General features: G+C 37.1%; 2 protein-coding genes across 3 annotated transcripts; both read right to left on the minus strand.

Moving 5' to 3' along the window:
• Positions 1 to 274: 274 nt before the first annotated feature.
• Positions 275 to 16,289, minus strand: LOC136064889 (TMV resistance protein N-like). The gene is made up of 5 exons (XM_065767306.1): positions 16,098 to 16,289; positions 15,205 to 16,005; positions 14,321 to 15,092; positions 14,056 to 14,130; positions 275 to 614 (listed from the first exon to the last, which is right to left on the minus strand). Exons 1-3 carry the CDS (start codon positions 16,287 to 16,289, stop codon positions 14,406 to 14,408), a joined length of 1,680 nt encoding a protein of 559 aa, XP_065623378.1. The 3' UTR covers positions 275 to 614; positions 14,056 to 14,130; positions 14,321 to 14,405.
• On the minus strand, positions 16,262 to 21,947 carry LOC111988623 (disease resistance protein RUN1). Of its 2 annotated transcripts, none has more exons than XM_065767304.1 (5): positions 21,681 to 21,947; positions 19,240 to 19,984; positions 18,529 to 19,040; positions 16,584 to 17,722; positions 16,262 to 16,370 (listed from the first exon to the last, which is right to left on the minus strand). In XM_065767304.1, exons 2-5 carry the CDS (start codon positions 19,324 to 19,326, stop codon positions 16,303 to 16,305), a joined length of 1,806 nt encoding a protein of 601 aa, XP_065623376.1. In that variant the 5' UTR covers positions 19,327 to 19,984; positions 21,681 to 21,947; the 3' UTR covers positions 16,262 to 16,302. The 2 variants fall into 2 exon arrangements, with proteins under 2 accessions (XP_065623376.1, XP_065623377.1); XM_065767305.1 differs by having other exon boundaries at positions 20,516 to 21,947.
• Positions 21,948 to 25,042: the final 3,095 nt, after the last annotated feature.

Here is a 25,042-nt window from a genome sequence, read left to right on the forward strand (position 1 = left end):
CATTCGTAAATGATTTTATGCAATTAGTTCATTCACATGTTTGACATATCATTCATGACATGCATAACTTAGTACATTGGTCACAAGAGTCTAGAAGACTAGACTTTGTCTAGGCGGAATGGTTGCCTAACACCTGCTCATTCTGTAACCTAGCCTCCGGATTTAGTTCATTGGTTTAGTAAAACTAGCCTTGTCTTTATTATTTTGGGTAGATTGTAACTAGGACAAAAATCCATGCATATTTGGTAGATTGTAACTGGGACCCAAGCCATGTAAAGTTCAAATTTTCAAACTTGTATTTCTATTCAATCAATGATAGAGGAGTAATTCAGTCATGTATTTATTTTTTCTTATTTTTTTTTATAAAAAATAAGTGGCAACTCCATACCACTTACCCAAAAAGAGAGGTGCCCTAAAAAGGTACCCGAATCTCTTTTTTTTAGGGACGCATCTCTCACAGCAGCACATATAGGAAATCCTAGCCAATTAGAATCATTTTGCAAATTTGAAGGTAACTGGATTGCCATTGAGGATCCAGAAGCATAGTGGCTGAATAACTCTGGAATCTTAGTTGGAGGGAAACAACGATCATATGGATAGTGTAAATGAAATTCCTGTAAAATAGATATATTGATAAGTATTCAGTAACACATACAATGTTGGGAAAATTTCAACAAAATATAAATTTGACAATTATAGACTTATAGTAGTCAATATTTGATAAGCGTTTATTGATTGATGGGATAAATATAAGAGGTTTTATAAAGAATTGTAGGGACTCCCTTTAGAAAGGATCCCTAACAATACATTTCTAGAGAATGGGACGAAGGATTAGGCGCTAACAGACTAACAACAGTTCCCCAGGGACCTTTCGCCATTGGGGGGGTGTAACCCCAGTTCTTTTTTGGCCGAGGGTTGCTCCTCGGCACCTGTCCGATGAGGGTCCCCTTTTTCTCCTTTCTCCCCCCCCCCCTCTCAAAGGGGGACTCCTTGCATTATATACATCTCTTTCAGTTGATCCTGGCCTTACAGTTGTTGATTAACCGGGCCACCACTTGAGAACCTGTCCCATCAGCCGCACTCTCACTCCTTCTGTGGGTTGCAGCGCCCAAGGCTGTACTGTTCAGGAGTCCTATCCTCATTAATGCAGTCAGGGGAGTCAGATAAGTGCATTAAGTGTGGAAGTGACAACCTGTCTGGGTTTGTCCCCCACCTGGAATTAGCCTCGGTGTGCCGAGGAAGGGGATGTCCTCGACATGGATCCGAAAAGGGCATAAGTCCCTAGAACAGTCAGGGACGATCGTCCCTCCTCAGCATGGGCCTTGGGCCAGCCAAAAGATGGACTCAGGCTGTCAGGCCCACGGGCCCCACAATAGCCCCTCAAAATCCTGCTGTACGTTCCCTTGGACGGGGAGGAGGGTTTTGATATCCATGGGCCCTCATATTCTGGAAGGCCTTTCGCTAGCTGGTTCTTCCTCTCCCTAGCAAGCAACGGAGGCCGAGGAGGAGAAACCCGAAGGAGCAGGGGAGGTGGCTGAACTGAGCTCTTCTGAGAACGACTATAGAGTGTTTGACCTAGCCGGTCAGCCCGAGGATCCCTCCGGTGACTTGGGGGACCCTCACCTATCCGAAGCCAATCTTCGGTCCCCCAGAGTTGGTACTCAGACCGAGATGGGTTTAAAGAGGCAGCCCCAAACCGGTCTGTTCTGATCTGCTTGAAGGAGGCGCTAGGAGGGGTGCCCCATGAGAGTCGCAGTCCAAGCCCCCATCACCTCCGAAGGGGAGACTACCCTACCAGCGGCAGGTGAAAGTCAGACCCGAGCGGCCGAAGACACATCTTCAGCTGACAGACCTACTGCAGAAGCTGAGCCCCAGAGGGCGTTGGAGGGAGTCGAGACCGAGGGTCAAGGAGTGTCCCAGGATACGGTGGAGCCTCCAGCTGTCTTTCTGGCCATGCCCACAGTCCCTCCGAGACAAGATCCCTAGGCGTTGATTGCTGCCCCTTGACAAGCTTATCAGGATGACTTGCCTACTGAACTGGCGGGAAATTACATATTGCATAGGATACTTTTGTCTGCTTTCTCTTACATTTTCTCTTATTTCTTGCCTCGGTGGTACTGTAATGAAACTGTGTTCTGTTCTGGATCTAGTATCGTAGAACCATTTGCTATCCTTCAAGCATGAATCCGAGGACCATATCACAACTCGGTTCTAGATGACGCTTTGGCTTTTCCCCAAATGGTTAGTTTGACACTTCAGTTCATCTGTATGTAGTTAGTTTCCCCATAGGCTCGGGTCCGAGGACCATGCAATACCTTGGTTCTGTCTAACGCTTCTGTTCTTCTGTAAGTATCTAGTTTCCCCATAGGTTTGGGTCTTTGGACCATGCAATACCTTGGTTCTGTCTAGTACCCAAGTATGATTTTCGTGGTTAGTTTCCCCATAGGCTTGAGTCCGAGGACCATGCAATGCCTTGGTTCTGTCTAACACTTCTGTTCTTCTGTAAGTATCTAGTTTCCCCATAGGTTTGGGTCTTTGGACCATGCAATACCTTGGTTCTGTCTAGTACCCAGGTATGATTTGTGTGGTTAGTTTCCCCATAGGCTTGAGTCCGAGGACCATGCAATGCCTTGGTTCTGTCTAACACTTCTGTTCTTCTGTAAGTAGGAGTTCGTCCTCGGCTCCAAGAGTCTTACTTTTGGTATAATGATGCCCCCGGACCGTTTACTGGGAGCAGCTCTTCCTCAGGTCGGACTGCTAGCTCTACGGTGTTCTGGGCAGGGATGGTTTGGACCCTGATCTTACATGTGGCCTTGACCTCACCTTCAACTCAAGTTCCCATCCTCTTCAATTACGAGGCGTCCCTTGACCGTTCGCGCTCCGCGCTTGATGTTTCGATGCTCGAGACACGCCCTCATCAATGTCCTCGTGAATTGATAAGAATCCAGCGGTCTGTGGTCCCTTGGGATTTGGTCGGGATTAATTCCGCTGATAATCCTTCCTTCGAACTCTGTGTGGATCAATTCCCACCAGTTTTCACCCTCTATATAAGGCTTTCTGGGGGAAACGTTTCTCCACATTCCATGGACCTTCCACCACAACTAGAAGCACACCCTTCCACCTCCCCGAGCCCCTTTAACAACCCCGCCAGGATTGTGACCAGAGTTGGGAGATATGGGGCCAAGAGCCGCCGTGGCCACAGCCCCCATTAAACATCCGGCACGGCAGAGTCTGAGTGTAACCCTGATGGTGCCCCACACGGCAGCCAGGAGGGACGTCTTTGAAGTACCTAATGCTCCTCCCCAGGGCGCACCCCTGCCGGAGGAGACGCGCAAGATCACGTCATGGCCGGTGCCCGAGCGTTGCCGTCTCCGACGGCCGACCCTCGTGAGGATTGGAGAGAATCAGGGGAACATCATGGGGAATGGCCTCCCGGAGCCCCTGCATCGGCTCCTCTCTTTGTTCCAGCTCCGCCGCGCCGTCCAAGGAGTTGCTGGTAGCCTTGAAGCATGCTAGCCTCAGCTCCATTCCCTCTAGCTAGTTCTAGAACGGGTCCGCCTGGACCTCTGATTGTAGAATTAGCTTGTAAAGTTGGCTTTAAAACAAGCCTGCCTGAGCCTCTGATTGTATTATGTACCCCTTCTTTTATAAAATAATGTCAAGTTCTTCTTCTTATCTGTTGAATCCTTTACTTTTCTGCAAATTATTTATTTATTTATTTATTTTTTTGCATCGCCACTAGCCTTCCGTAAACGAACAACTTAAAAACAAACGTCCGTTGCGCCTGCTAGCGCACTAATCCTTCCCACAGACAGCGCCAATTGTAGGGACTCCCTTTAGAAAGGATCCCTAACAATACATTTCTAGAGAATGGGACGAAGGATTAGGCGCTAACAGACTAACAACAGTTCCCCGGGGACCTTTCGCCGTTGAGGGGGTGTAACCCCAGTTCTTTTTTGGCTTAGGGTTGCTCCTCGGCACTTGTCCGAGGAGGGTCCCCTTTTTCTCCTTTCTCCCCCCCCCCCCTCTCAAAGGGGGACTCCTTGCATTATATACATCTCTTTCGGTTGATCCTGGCCTTACAGTTGTTGATTAATCGGGCCACCACTTGAGAACCTGTCCCATCAGCCGCACTCCCACTCCTTCTATGGGTTGCAGCGCCCAAGGCTGCATTGTTCAGGAGTCCTATCCTCATTAATGCAGCCAGGGGAGTCAGATAAGTGCATTAAGTGTGGAGGTGACAACCTGTCTGGGTTTGTCCCCCACCTGAATTAGCCTCGGTGTGCCGAGGAAGGGGATGTCCTCGGCATGGATCCGAAAAGGGCATAAGTCCCTAGAACAGTTAGGGACGATCGTCCCTTCTCGGCATGGGCCTTGGGCCAGCCAAAAGATGGACTCAGGCCGTCAGGCCCACGGGCCCCACAAGAATTTATATAAAATTTAAACTGAATTTTCAACAAAATATAAATTTGACAATTATAGACTTATAGTAGTCAATATTTGATAAGCGTTTATTGATTGATGGGATAAATGTAAGAGGTTTTATAAAGAATTTATATAAAATTTAAACTGAATTAAAAAATACATATTAGAATAATGACGTGGAAAAATATGAACTTCCAATACACAAAATCTATTGCAAAAAAATTTGGACTTTCAAAAATTTATGGGATTATTTCAGAATTATAATAAAAAAGCTCTTCGCAAGTGCAACATGTATATTCAAAAGTTAGATATTTGAAGTTCATTATTTTTTATTTGATCTTATTAGTTAAGTTTTTTAAACTTATTATAGTTAATGTATAAGAGTATTTTGGATCATTTATAAAATAGACACCAAAAAAGTTGTGCTCTCTTTAACAATGGTATAGAAGGCTATAGATGGTGTAAAGTGTGTTGAGGGCCAAAATTTCACAAGAAAGCCCATTCCATGAAAAGTAAGGAAAGACCATGGGCTTTAACAAAAGAAGGCCCAATTCATAAAGCTAAGAAGGACCATGAAGGCCTAAAATCCCAAAAAAAAGGAAAAAAAGAAAGAAATAATAATGATAATAAAGAAAAAAGAAGAGGATCTCGTTCAGGCCAGAGAAAGGATCCCGGGGGGGTCAGAGGAAGGATCCCGGGCGGACCAGAGGATATGCAGTGAGAAAAAGGATCCTAGTCAAACCAGAGGATATGCAGCAAGATGTATGTTCATATTTCCAACAAAAGCCATTAAAAAATCCAACAAAAGCCATTAAAAAATCCAGCAAAACCAGGTATTATCTTTGTAACCCATGGTCCAAGCCCGTGGGATCTCGAGTGGATAGTAAGGGAGGAATGGTTTGGTCGGTAGGGGAGTGATTCTGGTGAAAGGAGGATCCCGAGGGTTTCCTTTGGTTCATATATTTGCTTGGAATGTATGAACCAATGGAAAACTCAGTTCCCCCTATGTGCATGACACCTCCCCACAATTTCCTCTCTATTGTCATTTTCAACAGATTTTTTCCAAGTGACATAGCCTAGGACTTGGGAAGAGTAAACTTTCCATGTACCTAGCCCAGGACTTGGCTAGAACAAATTTTCCAAGTGGCATGGCCTAGGACTTGGGAAATGGCAAATTTTCCATTTACCTAGCCCAAGACTTGATCAGAACAGAAATTTTCCAAGTGACATGGCCTAGGACTTGGGAAGAACAAACTTTCCATGTACCTAGCCCAAGACTTGGCCTAGAACAAATTTTCTAAATACATGGATCAAAAATTGGCCAAGAGCAAAAGTTTCCAGTACGACCAAGGAACTAGTCAAAAGCAAAAGTTTATCGATACAAGCCATATCATGTCCCAATAATGCGTGTAGATTGTAAGCATATCCAAGTAATGGCTACAACCTGTAGCACGTACCAGCAATGGGTACAAGCTGTACCATGTACCAGTAATAGATACAAGTCGTAGCACATCCCAGCAAAGGGTGCGAATTGTAAGCAAGGCCTAACAAAGAGTAAAAAGAGAAAGAGCCTCGAATGGGTATGAAAACCCAAAAGTGGGTGTATAAAGTGCACAAGACTGACCTCCTTGAAAGAAATTGGTTCAAGGGAGCCTAAGGAAGCAAGGAAGGCGAAGCTTAAAAAAAAATAAAAAAATTCCAAGAGTATATCACTCGAAGCTGCAAAAGCATGGATACTTTTGCAAATCTCTATACAAAGAGATTAGTCAATGACATTGCAAACCAGCTAGCGAGATTTCCCTCCTCCTACAAGGTGCAAACTCACCAAAGGCTTGGAGGTACTTCGATTCAACAAAAGAAAGGTGCCCTTTTGGTAAGCCCACTCATTAATACCATGTTTGAATATATCAAAACACTGCAAAAGTTGTGCAAGAGGTATCACCCATGCACTAATACTTTATTCATGTAGATTAAAATGAAAATTCTAATATTTTAGTCTTCTTACTTGACCAATTATCAAAAATCAAAATTTGAATTCTTGTGTGGTTGAAATCCTCACATGGTTTCATATACATGAAATAATTTTTTTTATTGCTATATCTTATTTGGCAATTGGTTTTTCCAATGCATACACTGGGGGCTAAGATAAGATTAAAAAATTTTCCTTAGATATATCTTTCACTTGATAAAATTGAGAAATCTAGTGCAAACTTTATTGTGCATAAGTTCAACCACTGTTATTTCCTTTGGCTCATGAACTATATGGTATGTAGCAATTCAACAACAATATAATTGGTGGCATGATATGTGAATAATTTGCTGCAATCTGAAATATTATACAATCTCTCACAATTTGGAAAAAGAATAAGGCAAAGATCAAGAGCATCCACAAGAAGAGCAAGGTCTTTAGCTAAAGCAAGGCATGGAGATGTTCTTAAACCTTCTAAGCCATGTCCTCAGGGAAGTTTCTATCTCTTAATACATTTTGAGAAGAATAGCTAGTCTTGATTAGACTTTAAATCAACATGTTTATATGATTCAATGACTTATGATATCTTGGTCTCATTGGTAAGTCACTATTCATGGAATAAAAATCCTCATGTGGCAAAACATCTTGGTGTTATTCACCTTAGCCATAGCAAGCATGTACTACAATGCATAGAATATCTTTGGCAAAGTTCATGGGGGCTTCCCTCATTCAAACTATTTTGTAAAAGCAAACAAAATCTTGTTGACAAAGCAATGCTATCTTATATTGAGATTTAATTTTTTATATGCTACTTTCTGTTGAGGTTCAAAAATCATAATATAAGGCCCAAAGATTTGAAGCCCCAGATCCATGAAGGAGTAGGTTTTAGAGCCCATGAAACAAAGGCCCAGCCTGCCAAGATCAGAAGACAAAAAAAAGGGGAAGAAAGAAACTGGGTCGGGATCCCAGAGACCGCCAAGAACTAGGGACCCCTGGGACGTGCAACACAGCCAGAGTGGAATTGAGACAGCTCAAAAAGGGGGAATCAAAAAAGCACAGGAAACGAAGGATAGATATGTCCTCCTCAAGTGCTCAGTGATGCAGTAAAGAACCAGAGGGCTTGGAAAGCAACAACTCGTGAGAAAAAGGTTGGTACTTCTGGAAACCCAGAAAGATGAAGCATAAAGGGAAGTAGCAGGGAAGACCTTCGACTTGGTAGGGAAGGATTTAGCTCACTTTGGAAAAATGACAAAGGGTCGAGGCGCGGAAGCAATGAATGAAGGGAGATTGAAGATCGACTACCTAAGAGCACCACCGAATGGAAAGTCAGCAAAGAACTTTCAGGGAAACAACACCAAAAGAAGGAAATTATAAGGAATGAGGAAAGAACCTACCATCTGAGTAACGGGCACAACATGAGCTTTGATGCCTAGGGGAGCAAAAGAGAGAAATTGGTGGTACCCTAGAATCCTACCATGACACTATAAAAGGGGTAGTCAGCCAACATCAAAGGGGCATTCAGCAATAGTGGAATCATAACGGAATCATTGAGAAAACTCTATCAAAATTCAAAAGAAATAGGAAAATACCTCTCGGTATCCCATAAACAGCCACTAGCATTTACTTGGATTCAAGGGGATTCAAACTTTCCAAGTCTTAGAGGCTTAGATAGCCATCTAAGTCTGTAATTTTTGAGCTCATTTGAACCTTGTATCATGTTTTAGTGAGCATACTGTGATCCATAATTAAAAAGATAAATTAATATTTCATATTAATTTGGGGATCCCTACTAGTCTGTGTGCCTTTTCTTTTACATTACATTGTCTTTTTATTTTTGCTGTTTTTCTTGCTGTTCAATACATATATTCTTGCTTGCCAGTGTATACGTGTTGTAGGATCTTTGCTCTGCGCATAACCTAGTTTGTAAATAGCCCATTTAGCTATGGTGAACCAAGCCCAGTCCCTTCAAAATATACCAAGAGGGTCCAGGGTCCTTGCTTAAGCTTGGGCTAGGATACGGTCAAAAATTGACCCTCACACTTTCAAAAAAGCATATCCTAGAATTGCTAGCAAAAAACACTAGTGCTAGAAATATACTCTTGGCATCAAATGCAATACCAATATAATTTTGGCTATATATGAATACTTCATTGTCGGCTTGACAAAATTGATTTGTTTTATGGAAAATTGAATACCAATCTACAGCTCAATACTAACATGAAGGTGAATTCTAAACTTTCGTAACATGTTAGTTCAACCCATGAAGGAAGTGTAGCAATTCCCTTGGAGTTTCTCTCAAGAATTATTTGATCTACACATTAGTTCTACAAACCAGGAAAGTGTCCAAGAACAATTTATTTTCTCGCGCGTAGGCTACAAGTAACCCACGAGCTTGGAGGGCTAATGTTGAGGGCCAAAATTTCACAAGAAAGCCCATTCCATGAAAAGTAAGGAAAGACCATGGGCTTTAACAAAAGAAGGCCTAATTCATGAAGCTAAGAAGGACCATAAAGGCCCGAAATCCCAAAAAGAAGGAAAAAAGAAAGAAATAATAATGATAATAAAGAAAAAAGAAGAGGATTTTGGTCAGGCCAGAGGAAGGATCCCGGGCGGGCCAGAGGAAGGATCCTTGTCAGACTAGAGGATATGCAATAAGAAGAAGGATCCCAGTCAGACCAGAGGATATGCAGCAAGATGTGTATGTTCATATTTCCAACAAAAGCCATTAAAAAATCCAGCAAAACCAAGTATTATCTTTGTAACCCATGGTCCAAGCCCATGGGATCTCAAATGGATAGTAAGGGAGGAATGGTTTGGTCGGTAGGGGAGTGATTTCTAGTGAAAGGAGGATCTCGAGGGTTTCTCTTGGTTCACATATTTGCTTGGAATGCATGAACCAATAGAAAACACAGTTCCCCCCATGTGCATGACACCTCCCCACAATTTCCTCTCAATTGTCATTTTCAACAACGTTGTCACAATACATCAGGCAGTCCACCCATTCCTCTGACTTTCCAAGAAGGAATCTTTTATTTATAGTTAAAGCCAAATGCCCCTTTTGAGTTATAATTGCCTAAATAAGCTAAACCTCTGCCCAATGCACCTTTTCAGGTGCCAGAGGACGTGGTTTTACCTAGCAAACCTGAGGCGTCCTCTCCCGGGGTACCAGACCAGGTCTGCTATAAAAAGAATATTAAGGCATAACAAAAAAGGGGGATTGGAAAGGGAGAAAAAGGGGGATTCAGGGGAAGAGTTCAGAGGTTCAAAACATATATTCTTAGAGCTTTAAAGCCTAGTAAGGAAGAGAAAGAAAGCAAGAAAATAAGAGAGCCAAGGTGGAGGAATTTGTCCCATATCCTTGAGATCATTCAAAATATCACTTAACCTTCAAAGAAACATGCACACATCAAATATCACTCTCTCCCACAAAAATCCTCCTCGCCTAACTATCTTGGAAGGCATTGCCTAAGCAAAGCCACTTGGACTTGAGTTCCAAATCCCACAAGTCTTGTGCAAAGACACTAAGTCTGTGAGAATTGGGGATAGAATCCTCGTGGCTGAATCATTCTCATGAAATTCATTTACATATACGAATATGTATTAAAATGTATATCCTAATCTAAGAAACTAACAATTATTTGAAGATATGTGTATTGTATAGTGTGTTTTTATGCAGGACCTATAGAGGTAAAGGGAAATGACAAAACTCTATTGCATAATAAGCATAGAGAAAGATTATATAGTTTAGAGAATCAGCATTTTGGGTTCTTACAGGCCTAGTACGCCCCGAGATCCCACAACAGTACGCCCGGGATCCCACGACAGTACGCCCAAGGTACCAAGTGAAGGAACTCTTTTAAATGTTTATACAACAAAAGATAAGTCTTAAATATTCTATTTCAATCTCTTTCTCATTGTGAATATTATTTTACTTATTTATAATGGTATTTTATTGCTTAGGAGGAATCATATTTTTGCCTTGAGGAGATTTATGTGACTTGTGCACAACTTGGTTCGTAATCAACCCCCATTTAGCTGCGGTGAAGCAAGCCTAGTCCACCAAACAACAAGTAAAGGGCCCAGGATCCTTGTTTTCTACTTGGGCCTATGTGCTAGAAAAAAAGCACTCTTACAAAGTGTAAATGAAAGTCTTGTAAATTAGACATATAAATGTCATGAGAGAAACAGAGAGGTATCTCAGAGCGTTCTCGATGATGACAATAATGGGTATGCCCCCCCGGCATCAATGAGTTTTTGATAGCAAGTTGCACAAACTTTTTCTTGATAATGTGGCATTCTTAATGTCCCATTAGATCTGCCAGTACCATTGGTTTCTACCTCACCTTCATCGTCGTCGTCATCATCATCATGGCTCTGCTGCTTTGTTCTAGATTGATGAGCAGTAAATTGATGGATGAGATCGGAATTATCAGAAAACATGGTTGAGCATTTTGGACTAATGTTTGCACCAACTCTCCCACATTTTGCTAGTACTAACCATAGTTCTGCACCATCAAGTCTTGGCTATCACTACCAAATAAAGCAGTTAAGAGATTGCCACCATTCAACTTATCTAAAAATCAAGCATGAGGTACATGCATGATCCAAATGAATTTACGTTGCTTTAACCAAATAAATTTGTTGTGTTCAGACTCAGTGATGTAATGTTTATTTGACACCATCCAGCTGCCCATGTCACTTCTCAAAGAACAAGAAAAGCCATGAGAAATTTATGTAGCCGAATTGTCAAGAATGAGAGTTGGATGCTTGTGCACTGTGAATGTAGCAAATAGAGTAATTCCTACCCAGTCAGAATTAGTATAAAGATTTGAAGGTAGCTAGATTCTCAATAAAGAACCACTTTGATGGCAACACCACTCCGGAATTTCACATTTAGGAAAACAATCATTATAAATATAGTGTTGGCTAGAGTAGCTCTATAAAATAGAAAATATGGAGCTTCATGAGAGAGTGAGAGAGAGACAGTGAGAGTGTGAGTGTGAAAGAGAGAGACCTTCAAGTAGCTTTGAAACCAATGCTCAAGGCCTCTATTGATACAATTACTTCTCATCCAATACGCTTAACTGGATAGAACTAAAGTTTGAATCCCTTGTAGCACCCCCAATACCTAAGTCTAGTCCAATTAAAGCACAAACCCTCCTTGTTCTCATCAAATATGTTGTTTATGCAGAAAGTTGAATTGAGGCAAGTTCTTAAATGGACAAATGTCTATGGATATTATTTACCTAAGGGCAAGCATGCCAAGAGGAAATTCTTTGAGTGCTTGAAAGGTTTGTCATTTCCTCCAACTTGAAGGAAACAATGTGTCTTATCCTATATTTGTAATGCAGGGTTAACCAAGTCTGGGTCTAACTGACTTCATCAATGTGCAGAGAAGGAGCTTCAAGTTTACCTCAGTGTAAAGGGCTCATCAAAGGATTTTTTTTTAAAGATTCCACACAAAATTTTCTAGACTGCCCTTATCTTCAATTCACAGTATGCCATGAAGTTTGAGATGCTTATAGCTCATAACCTTCTGCAGAATTCAGAACTGGGTCAACCTATTAAATGCTGATTTTCATTTTTGATAAGTGTAATTTTTACATGATTTTTATTATCCTCTTATTTATTAAAATTGTTAGTTTTCCTTTATTTTTTTGATTTGATTTGATTTTTTATTTATTTATATTTATCTATTCATTTGTGCTTTGAAGGAATGAGAAGAGCAAGGAATCAAAGGAATTTTGTACAAAATCCAAGTCCAATTCGGATTAGGATTCCAGCCTGCACATCAGTTAGTATTTTCAGCATAACTTTGGGCTCAGATATCCAATCGAGATGATTCAAGTTGGGCTGGAAAGTTAACTTAAAGGTCTACAACTTTGTAGTTTACCAAAAGTCCGAATTCCGACGTTAAATGGGTCAAAATCGTCGGTTAAGTGAAGCCTAAAAATCTGGGATTTTCTCCAAACGGGAATAGGATTCCTTGACCTATTTAAAGGCTCTTTAGGATAAAAAGAAAAAAAAAAAAGAGAAAACCTGAGAGAAAAAGGGGGCTGCCGCATTGAAGATTTTGCTTTTAGGAGTCTTTCTGAAGAGGAGGATCTGAGGGCAAAGGCAAGAGCTTCATGTTGATCAACCATCAGATGAAAGACATAAGTTTTATTTGTTTTCTTTTCAGTTTTATTATGAACTAAATTTTATTTTCTAGAGCGTTGATGTAGTCTAGCAATGAACACACAATTTATATTCTGAATTATTTTATTTTTAATATTTCCATGATTGAGTGTTTAATTCTTATTCTTAATGCTTACTATTTTTTACGAATTATGGTTTGATCAATTGAATTACAATGAGACCGAGAGGTTTAGTTGAGCGAAAGTAGAGATGCTTTACCGCGACTAGTGTGATTTTTCAAAAAATTCAAAGTACGTAATGAGTCTCCAATTAATTAAATTCACATAGAGATATGGAATTGTTAGTTGAAGATATTTTTAATATTATTCGAGAGAAGATATTGAATACTTAAGGAATTTTTAATCATCAACGGGAGATTATTAGAATTTAATAATTAGGAAGAATAAATTGTGTGGGATTTGTTAGGTGAAATCAACTGCTCTAGATCCATTCTTATCATATTTTTACACTTTCAGATTTTACGCTTTGTTAATTTTTTATTCATAGATTTATTTTTATTAAATAGTTTAATTTAATTCAAATAGTAGAACGTTCCATCCATTTTCGATTTTCCAAATAGTACTTAATTTAGTAAATTTCGGTATTCAATAACATAGTTAATCCCTGTGGGTTCGACATTCGTTTTCTAAAAACACTTTACTACTTGTTACGATTCTGTGCGCTTGCAGATTATTTTACGCGAACAAATTTTCCAACTATCTTTTCTACTTGCATAATACTGACTTGAAATTGAAGCCTTCCCGTTAATGCTTGTCTTGTATTCTAATGGTAATAGGGTGACTCAAACTACTTTGAAAATTAAGTTTGACCTTTAGAGGATTGGCTATAAAATGTGGACAGAGGATCCTAAAGGATAGAAAGATCATTTTAAATGCAAAAACTTAAAGGAATAAAAAAGTTATAACAGCCGCTACAGTTGCTATGCCAACAATAATGAAATCGTGGCCCTGCGATCCTCACTATATCAAATATTCCTAATTAATAGAGAAAGAACAAAAAATATTAAAGACCTGTGCTTTTAGATTTTATCTTTGAAAATCAGCTCTTCAACCAGTCAAATACGAACTATATTCTTCCAGAGACCCAACCAAAGACATTAAAATGCACAGCCTTTCTAATTTTTGGTTAGCATGTCTTAAATGACCAGCTAATCTAGTAAATTATTATAGACCATTCAGGTGTGATGCTGTAATGCAAATCATTTACAACTTATCTCAAACAATCTTGTACACAGCCAACAAATTTGATGTAGCTTTTAAAATTCAAAATGATACACATTTTCTACAAAAGTTAGGATTCTAGGTGACTGGTGTACATAATTTTTTAAATCAAGAAACCAATTAAGTCCAAACGAATGAATAAAACTAGGAAACAATTGCAAGATCTTTCTTGACCATGGTAAGCTAAGTAGAAATTATGCATCTCAATTTGAAAAATCAAATAAAAAAAACACAAAATCATACCAGACATAGCTCACATCCAAGGCAAAAGGAAATTTAGGGCCTGCCAATGACTTCAACTGCAACCATCCTAGTCAACTGCATTAACAAAAAATTTTTTTTTTTTTTCACGTTAATTGGTTTAATGTTAAAAAATGTTCAGAAACTTATTCAACTCCCCCTTTTTTTTTTAATAGAAACACAATAAATACTTATAAGTTGTTATGATATCCATTGCCATTGTCTAACAGATGCAAATGAAACAGGGCTACCAAATAGGGAAACATACCTTGGCATCAAATGCAAAAGAAACCAGACCGAAACGACAGAGGAGAAACAGTTTCAATGTGATTTTTTTATTGAGGCATATTTCTTCAGAGTTCATCAAATGTCCTCTGTTTCTTCGAAGTTGGCAAGTACTCAACAACATCATCTACTTGGACCCCCAACCTTTTTATAGAATACCAAATAGGTGCATTAGCAGATTCTTGAGGAGGACAGGTGCATTCTACGTGGACCCCCCACCTTTTTAAACAATAACAGATGTCATTGAACTCATCTGTAATTGAAACCTCAACAAGATTTTGGTCAGTTGGATTTGATTTATTCAAATGTCTCTGCAGAGACTGTTGAGTTGGAGAAAATAAACATAGATTATTTCCAATTTGATCAATATACTTATATTTACATTGTGTATAACCATTGATGGAAATGTCAATATGGCCAGATATGCGACCAAATATACAGACAACCAATTTTGGAAATTTGCGACCAACAAAGAAAAATATGGAATTATCATCATTTTGGTGATTAAACCATTTCGGTATCTCAGTTCCCCAAAAATGAATAGTATAATCAACGTCTCGATATTCATATTCAACGCCCTCAGTTTCAGGTGGGAAGTTATTGGAGAACTGCGAATCCATTGATATGTCCTGATCTTCAGATTCAGCACCCTCAGTTTCAGATGGGAAGTAATTGGTCAACTGTGGATCCATTAATTTGTTGCTTCTTGCTCTACCACATACTCTACTTGGTAAAATCCCAATAATTTCTATTACCTACGTGCAATTAGAAAATTCAAGATATTTTTCACTTAGCAAATCTCTTAAAGTATTTAGAGAACGTAACAAAAATTGTATCTTTATATATATCTTAAAGAAAGAGAGAAACCTGATTCAATAGCCCGATTGGTGATTGGGTATCCAACAACATGCAATTCTTTGCTTCAACCAACCTTATCGATTGTGGAAGTCCTCGAATTTCACGAAGAAGCTTGCAATTCGTAATAAAAAGATCTATTAATCTGGAAAATCTACTAATGCTTTCAGGGATGGTAACAATATTGGTATCAGATAGATTTATAACTTCCAATGCGGGGAAGTAATCAGGCTTCATCAAAAGATCTAATTCAATTATGGCTTTATATCCCCGGAAATCCAGTTCTGTCATGTTCACAAACCCATATCCGGAAGAGCCATCAAAAGAATTGCACATCGGTCTCAATTTGGCAGTAGGAGTGTCCAATATCTGAAGCTGTTGCAATTTATAAATGCTATCTGGAAGTTCCCGAAGGTTTTTGCAATCAATAAGGCTTAATTCGGCAAGCTTAGTGAGATGCTCGATTGATGAAGGCACCTCTCTAATACCACTCCCACTTAAATATGAAGTCTCTAAACATTCCATTTCCGGATGAAAATTAGGGAGCTTCTCAAGCCCTGAGCAACCAGAAAGATTTAAAAAATCAAGAGATTTCAACCTTAGCTGGCTTGGAAGAACTTGAAGATTTCCGCAATCAACGAGATACCATCCTTTAAGCTTTTCAAGAGATCCAAAGCATTCATCAATCTCAACTAAATTTTCACAATAAGAGATGTCCAAATACTTTAAATTTAGGGCCTGTAATTTAGGTAATTCCGTAATAAATTTACAATCTCTAAGATTGAGATCTATCAAATTTTCTAGATGACACCCCTGTAGGAAAAAAAAATCAAAAGTTAACTACAACAAAATTTGAAATAAAAAATTTAACAAAAATCCAAATTTAAAAATATCCATAATCATACCTGCTTGATTAGATTTGGCAATCTAATGCGACTATGTGGCATCTCAATAGCAACAAGTTGTTCAGGAAAATATTCAGATGGCCAGTGAAAAGGATAATGGGTCCACTTAAGCAGTATTAACTTGTTGGGAAGAAATTCAAGTGGTTTACAAATATGTACATTATCAACTATTAGAAATTTGAGATTTTCCATCCTTCTGAAAGCTTCAGTGTGTAGTTGCACCTCTACAAATTGAGGCGAATGCAACATTATGCCTCGAATGTTTTTTGATCCCTAATTGGAGAAGCATCAAGTCAACTACAGAAAATAATAGAATTTTCCAAATGTATAATGATTTTGAAATTTTAAGAAAAAAAAATACTAATGAACTAATATTTTATAAAATGTTAGAAAAGAAAAAAAAATAAAGAAAAAATACAATACCTTTACCTAGTGAAAAAGAAAAAAAAATAAAGAGCAAAATAATTGAAGAAAAAGAACTTATACCTGATTTAGTTAGTACTTCAAGCGAATCCTTATAACAACATAACCTACTACGTTTTCCGAGGATATCTGGTGCTTGTTGTCGAACAACTTCCCTGCCCATTTGTTGTATCAAGTCATGCATTGACAATCTACCATATCGATCAATGGTTATGAGACATTTATTAACAAGTCTCGGAATACCAGAACCTGGATATAATTCACATGCATTTAATATCTTTACAACATAATCTTTGCCCCATCCTTTGAAGAAACATGCAATATCGAGAAAAATATCTTTCTCGGTGTCTTGCAATCCATCATAACTTACTTGAAGTATATTTTGAATGCCCTTATTGGGAGTTTTCTTATACATATCTAATGCACTTTCCCATTCATCTTTAGCTCTTCCACACAAATCACGAGCTATTATTTCTAGAGCAAGTGGAAGGCCATTGGTAAAATCTATGAATTTATTTACAAGTTTAGAATAATCTTCATCATGAGGTTTGTTTCCAGGAAAGGCATGCTCTTTAAAGAGTTGAAGAGCTTCATGTTTGTTTAATTGCTCGACCTCGAATTCCTGGACCTTGTAAGTTGTACAAACTTTTTCTTTAAGGGCAGCTAACAAGCTTCTATCTCGTAATGTTATAATGGCTCTACTTCCAGGAGCAAACCAATTACATTTTCCAAGCAAATTTTCTATTCTTGTCGAATCATCGACATCATCAAGAACTAAAAAAACCTTTTTACAACAAAGTCTCTTCTCTATTAAACTGATTCCTTTAAATTTGTTGCCCACTTTCCATTTTCCATCCCCTAAGATGTCATTAAGAAGTTGCTTTTGTAGTTTGATTATGCCAGCATTTGTCCCTAAATTTTCTCTAACATTCTCTAAAAAGCTGCTTCCATCAAAATGTTTAGCAATTTTATTATAAACAACTTTTGCGATTGTAGTCTTTCCTACTCCGGGAAGGCCATACATCCCTACCACGCAAAATTCATCTAACCCAATATCTAAATGTGACTCTATGGCCTTTGCACGAGAATTTATTCCAACTGGGTATTCAGCAACATATAATGGTGTCCAATTTAATTTAGCAATTGATATCTCTTCAACAATGTTTTGGATGAAGTGAGATTCAGATTTATATGCAGCGCTACTGACAATCACATAGCAAAAGAAAACATATAATTAGATAGATTAGCAGATGAACTACGAATTCAAGATATCTAGTAGTGAGTTATAGCACACAACTGTCTTTGATATTAACATCATATTAGAAATATAAAAATACATGGGAGAAACTCGTAATTGGACCTTGTTAGACTAATTAACTTCGTACTAGATCAGTGGCAGCTTCAGGAATTTTTTTTTAGAGTGGTCATTAAAAATTTAAATTAAAAAAATTTAATAAAAATAAAGCTTGAGAAGTGCTACATCCACAACATTTTCGCAACACTTTCACAATAAAGCCTATAAGTGGTAAATTTATACTGGTTCTAATTTGAACCTATTAGTGTAATTATTTTTTTGTCCACCAAAATAACCTGCAGCTTAGGATTTTTTATGAAAATGTTGCAAAAATGTTATGAACATAACATTTCACGCAATTTTTTGGTTCAACATTCAATGAACTAAAATTTTGGAGAGGTTGAATTCTATTTTTAATGGGCTCAAATTTTTATTTAGAGTCTTCAAATTTTTTTTTAAGAGTGGTCAAGATTTTTTTCTAGGTGGTCAATGACCCATGGTAATTTAAAATTCAATTTTTTGTTAAGGTATATAAAATAAATTTTCAAGGTCATGGTGGTCATGTGACCACCCTAATTAACACTTGACATTGCCCCTATACTAGATAATATGATCAAAATAGAATACTTTTGCATGCAGTGGTTATGACAAACCAGATTAGTAGTATAAAATTAGTAAACTCATGAATCATGATGTCAACAATTAGATACATACCCTTTCTTATAATGCCTTCCAGATACATAAGCTATTTTTCTTAGAGCATCCCTCCACCTCTGCACCTTGTCCTTGTTATTCTTGAACTTCTTTTCATGATTAGCCAGTGCAATTCCAAAGTTTCCATTTTGATTTCGTATTTCTGATGGATCAATATTGTAAAAAATTGGATGAATTTGAACCTCCTGGTCCTTTTCTCTACACTCAATAATCTCAACAAGTTCATCCAAGCACCATTTGGACTCTGCGTAGTTTTCAGAGAAGACAATAACCAAAATCGATGAATTTTTGATGGCTTGGATAAGTTTTTCAGAAATTTCTTCTCCCCTCGGAAGATCAATATCGTCAATGAAGGTGTTAATGCCTTTGTTGCACAAAGCCTTATATAAGTGGCTCGTAAAACCTTCTCGAGTATCTTCACCTCTAAAGCTCAAGAAGACAGCATACTCCCATCGGCGTGTGGAAGAAGAAGGGCTAGCTCCTTCATTGTTCAGGGAAGCCATTGATGGGATCTATAAATGGAAGATTAAGAAAAGAGTGAATTGAATCAAAGAAAGAAACAGGAATCAAATTTGTGCAATAGGAAATGTGTTTGGAATGCAATTAAAGAGAAGAAAGTATTAGAGTGGGGTGTAGGTATAGGAAAATGAAAAATGCGTATCTTTTTAAATAAAAAACAGCTGTAAAGTAAAAACACTAGTGTAAACACACCTGTACAATTGTTCTTCGTTCCATATTTGCCCTAGTATTTGCAAAGAATGACAAGGCAGGAAGTGTATAGGCAAGAATTGTGTTCATAATGTTCTAGACACTAATAGCATTGTCTGCATCAGTATCACCATAGTCAACAATATCATTAGCATGAACATTGGTAGTAGTTTCATGGTTATCAATGTCTATCTTAAAGTCGCCTCGATCATTCCTCTCTTCATACTCATCTCTATCAACAAAATCTTCACCATTAATAATAGTATCATCAACATAGTCTTCGTCATCATCATCATCCTCTACATGTGTAAAAGATCCATATTGAGCATCTGGAACTGTAACTTGTAAACTTGTTATTATTTGTTGGATTTCCTTAGCGCCAACTTCTGCACGCAGCTCCAACTTTATGTACAACTCAATAGCATTTACTTGGGCTATCCTCTCCATCTTGTCAAACATGATCTTCACATGTTTGTCTGCTTCTATTGCCATATACTTGTAATTAATCCGATGCTTGAGGACTTCATGTGGAGAACGAAAAATAATTTGTATGTCGTGCAAAGTAGGGTTCACACACAATTCTTCCATAACTATCATCTTTAAATCATTAAGGGTCTTCAACCTATGATCAATTTGAGTATAATAGCATTTTATACCCGGCCCTTCAAATGACAATCCCTTGTTCGCATTGGCATTGCTAAGCGGACCACCATAGTATAGGTTTATATCAATTACAGTCATTGTGAACCTATTAGAGTCAATTGTAATATGTTAGTTACAAAAAAATTTATCTAGTCAAAGTTAAAAACATTTTATCTAGTCAAAGTACAAATTCCAATTCATTTAAAGGGCATGATTTTCATTACACATTCTTACGTTAGACAAAAAATGTCTTCAAATTAGTTCTGATAAAAAAACCTAGCTATATAGTCATTTCATACTCAATACAAAAAGCCCAAACCCTTCTTGGGTCATGCTAAGACAACCTATTTCATACCCAATACCTTTTTTTTTTTTTTTTTTTTATGTTCTAAGGTCATGATAAAAACACACTCTTGATAAGAGCCTAACATTACTAAAGATGCTGAATAAATTTTGCTAACAAAAACCATGCAAATAAATACTCAAAATTTACACTAACAAAACAAAGTTGTATATATTCGCAATATCATAGTATCTTAACTAAGTTATGTTAAGTATCTACCAAATAAATAAGCAAAGTAAAACCCACACCCCAACAATAAATAATACCTAACTACAATAGGAATAAAACCCTTACCTGAAATGCAAATTTGTTGAGAGGGAGGAGCAGTGATAGAGAGAGGCCATGTGGTGTGAGATAGAGACAATGTTATGTGAGACGTGTAGGTGTTATCGGTGAGTGAGCAGTGAGGTAGTGGGTTTGTTCTAGGTTTGAGTGTTTCAGTTCTTTGTTGTGTGCTACGTGATTCAGTTTTATGCTGACAAAAATCGATTCTTATAGACTCGGGTTTACTTTTTAAAAACTCGAGTCTGTAAGACTCGAGATCCATGAGGCAAAAAAACGCCCACATCAGCAAGTGGAACTCGAGTTATAAAAACTTGAGATGTTACTTTACTGAATCGTTTTTAACGCAAGCTAACTAACAACATACAATCCAAAATTATGCTAGCCTGCAAATTACACCCACGTGTGTACATCAGTGAGTGCGTAATAGAAAAAGTGGTGAAATTTACCCAATGTTGCTCAAAACTCACTCGCATCAGACTATGTATTACTGTGTAAATATGCAAGTTAGCTAAGAGCATCCCCATCAGTATGTGCAAAGTTGTGCAAAATGGAAAAAGTAACTGATTTTACACATTTTGAGCAAAAAAACACCCACATCAGTGGGTGTAAAATTGTGCATAAATGCACAATTACTACAGTAACCGTGCATATATGCACGGTTACTATAGCATGTGCATTTAATATTTTAATAATTTCCCAATTTGGCTCCTTTTTTTCTCTCTCTTCTTCCTCTGAAACGAACTCAGGCTTTTCTCTTCTCCCTAATAATCTTGCTCCTCTGTTACAGACCAACATCGGTCAAGAATGTATCACCCAAATACAAACACAGCACCACCCAACTATCATTGGTCTACCGCCACAACCCATTTCAACCCAGATGATCAAAACCAAGCACCACCCAACTATCACCGGTCTACCAACACAACCCATTTCAACATTTGATAATCCAAACACAAAATCAAAAAAATCAAACCAAAAATAACTCAAAATCAACACAAAACAACTTAAAATCAATTCAAACCCCATTGGAAAACCCATCCCAAACCCAACTCAAAATCAACCTAAAACAAAATTAACTAAAAATCAAACCCAAAATCCACAGAAAATCAACTCAAAATTAAACCATTAACTGAAAAGCCATAACCCAAACCCAAAATCAAAATCAAATACAAACCTAATGGTGGCAGAGACTTAAGGGATCTGAGAATTAAGGAGAGAGATGAGGGATTTCCTTATATTTCAATCATCTTCATCTTCTTCATCATCATCATCATCATCTTCTCTCTTCCTTGTAGCTTTTGAATTGTCAAAAAAAAATAAAAATAAAAAGATGCAGAGACTTTGAGGGATGAGAGAGAGGCAGGGAGTTTGTAGGTTAGGGGAAAGTGAGAGGCGAAGAGTTTGAGGGTTAGGGGAAAGTGAGAGGCGGAGACTTTGTGGGTTAGGTGGAGGTGGGTGGGAAATAATAGAAAAAGTGAGAAAAAAATATTATTTTAATAAAAAAAGTGTATATAATAAATAAACTAATGTAGATGTTTTGTAAAAGTGATGGTATAAAATAGAAAAAGTAAGGGTATGTTTGGTAACTGCTTTTTTCCCTTATTTTCTGTTTCCAAAAATAATTTTCTATTTTTGAGACTAAAAAACTTGTTTGGTAATCCAAAATAGACATAAAATAAAAACTGTTCTCAAAACTCAGTTTGTAAAGAAAATTAAAAATATGTAAAATGCTATTTTTAGTTTTTAATTTTTAAAAGTCAATGAAAACACACATTTAATCTAATGAATTAGCATTAGAGTTTAAATTCTACCAACAACATATTTTAGTATTTTCTTTTTTTTTTCTTCAATTTTTTTTTTTAATTTGAATTGACCAAACAAGTTTTTTTTTAAAAAAAAATAAAAGAAAATTGTTTTTTCTTTATATTCTCAAAAACAAGTTTTTGAAAATAGAAAACAAAAACTGTTACCGAACATAACCTAAGTTTTTTATATAAAATAAACGAAATCTTTTAGACATATTGATGCGGCTGTTGTAACCATCTAAATATACACCATAGCTTTTTGTAGCTTTGTATTTTAATTTTTTATTATATTTTCTCTCCCCTCTCTCGTCATATTATCTCTCTTCCTCTAACTCTATTCTTTGACTGTATCCTCTTGAATTCCAGCATCTCTACAAATTCATCAAAATCATCCTAAATTTAGATCTAAACTCATTAAACCCATATACAAAAATTTAGAACCCAAACTCATCAAACATATATGAATCATTATACCCATTATACCAAAAAAAAAAAAATCATCAAACCCATATACAAAATATATATATATATATATATATATATATATATGAATCATTATACCCATTATACCAAAAAAATAAAAAAATCATCAAACCCATATACAAAATATATATATATATATATATATGAATCATCAAACCCATATTGCACAAAAGAAGAAGAAGAAGAAGAGGTAGAAAAGAAGAAGCACCAGCACCAGCAGCGGCGAAGAAGAAGAAGAAGAAGAAGCCGTAGCAGTGAAGAAGAAGAACCAGTAGCGACAGCTGGGCGGCGAAGAAAAAGCAGAGCAGCGGCAGCGGTGGCAATATGGCTGAGAGAGGGGTGAGAGGCGACAGATTTGATCTGTGGCCCACCTCAAAAAAAAAGTTTGTGTCTGTGTAAGTACTACCATGATACCATCCTATATGTGTAAGTGGAAGTGGAAGTGGAAGATGCGTATACAGTTGTCTCCAACGCGCAATGAATTTCCACAATACATGCCAGAAACTTTTCCACTCTTTCCACAATGCATGGTTTTTTTTTTTTTTTTTAAATGTTCGAAATAAAAAGTGCATTTTAATAAATTATTTGCTTAATTAAAAAAAAAAAAACTAGTTTATTTTGTTTATTTTTTTAATTATTAAAGGGTGAGATAAATTTTTAGGTCCATTTGGTTGAGTAAATGAAAATGTGAGATGATAAAAAATAGAGAAATAAGTAAGAAAAGAAAAAGTGGGAGAATAGAAAAAATAATTATTTTCTTTCATTTGTGTTTAGTTGGAGAGATGAAATTTTTTTTATTTGGTTGAGAAGAAAAATGAGAAGATAGAAAATGTAGTTTGTATAAATTTATAATCATATCTCTAAAACATAAAATAATATTATTTTATATTTTTATTAAAAGAATATAAATGACTACTTCATTTAAAAAATGCGAAAACATCATTTTGGTTCTTATATTTTGACGTTACAATCAGTTTGATCTCTACATTTTAATAACAGTCAATTTAGTCCCTATTATTTTCAACTTATAATCAATTTGGTCCTTATTGTTAACTCATTAATAAAAAATACTTATGTGACTAACGGTGTGCAATGTTAACTTGTCCAATGCTGAAGTGTCAAAATTTTAATGCCACATCAACACTTACATAACAAAAAACAGCCGCATCAATTTCAAAAATAGTTTTTTATTTTTATTTTTTATATATACCAAACTTATCATTTTCTTTTAATTTTCTTAACATTTCTTGCTAACTAAACATATTTTCACATCTTTTTTCAGTTTTGTTTTTTACTTTCTTGCAAAATTTTTTGGTTGCCAAATATTTTCACCCCTTAACCCAAATCCACCAGGCCACCACATCCCAAATCACCACCACCTCAACAGTTTAGCACCACCACTAATCCAGATCCACCATCACCAAACCCAAATTACCACCACCCCAACAGTCCATCCCCACCACCAAATTCAAATCCACCACCACCTCCACAATCTAGCACCACCACCAGACCCTAAAATCAAATTTCAACCGCAACTAATACATATTTTGAACCATCAAACAACCCAAACCCTCACACCATCACAAATCAAAGGAGAGACCGAGTCGGTAGTCCAAGAAAAGTAGAGAGAGGGAGGGAGCAAGGAGACCACCTCGATGGTGGCTTGTGGTGGTCAACGGCGAGGGAGAACTGCGACTGGCCGTGGTGGGTTTGTCGCCGTCAATGGCGCCGCTGTTGATGAATGAGAGCGACTGACCGATTTGGACCTTCTTTGCCTGGGCTTCATTGACGATGACGGTGTGAGCATGTAGTATTGTGATGGAAGACAAACGAAAATGCATTGATTTGAATTTGTGGTGAGAGAATTAGTGTGTGTTGATACTTTATATTTTTTTTGTATGCTTGAATATGAATGTCTGATGATATTCCTTTAGTGGCTACGGTTTTAGCAATTCCATACAAGGAATATTTTTTTTTCGTTTACATTTTTTTTGTTTATTTATTTATTTTAATTAAAATATTGACATGGTATGATTTAATGTTAATTAACATTTTTTTATTGCTATTTAAGTAGCAACATCAGTAGTAAGCATGCCAATAATGCACACTGTTAACTACATAGGTATTTTTCATTAATGAGTTATCGGTATGGACTAAATTGATTGTACGTTAAAAATAACAGGGACTAAATTGACTACTACTAAAATGTAAGGATCAAATTAATTGTAACTCCAAAATATAATGATCA

This window comes from Quercus suber, unplaced genomic scaffold (assembly GCF_002906115.3).
Source record: "Quercus suber isolate HL8 unplaced genomic scaffold, Cork oak 2.0 scaffold_792, whole genome shotgun sequence".
NCBI lineage: Eukaryota > Viridiplantae > Streptophyta > Magnoliopsida > Fagales > Fagaceae > Quercus > Quercus suber.

Bases quoted from the DNA above. Each gene is read 5' to 3' on its own strand.
- LOC136064889 (XM_065767306.1), bottom strand. From the start codon at position 16,289: ATGGAAAATCTCAAATTTCTAATAGTTGATAATGTACATATTTGTAAA. The intron at 16,006-16,097 runs GTATGATTATGG...TTTTTCCTACAG, and splicing joins TGCCAAATCTAATCAAGCAG to GGGTGTCATCTAGAAAATTT. The intron at 15,093-15,204 runs GTTTCTCTCTTT...AATTGCACGTAG, and splicing joins CAATCGGGCTATTGAATCAG to GTAATAGAAATTATTGGGAT.
- LOC111988623 (XM_065767304.1), bottom strand. From the start codon at position 19,326: ATGAACACAATTCTTGCCTATACACTTCCTGCCTTGTCATTCTTTGCA. The intron at 17,723-18,528 runs GTATGTATCTAA...TGTGATTGTCAG, and splicing joins GGAAGGCATTATAAGAAAGG to TAGCGCTGCATATAAATCTG. The intron at 16,371-16,583 runs GTATAAGTTCTT...TTCTCCAATTAG, and splicing joins TGAAGTACTAACTAAATCAG to GGATCAAAAAACATTCGAGG.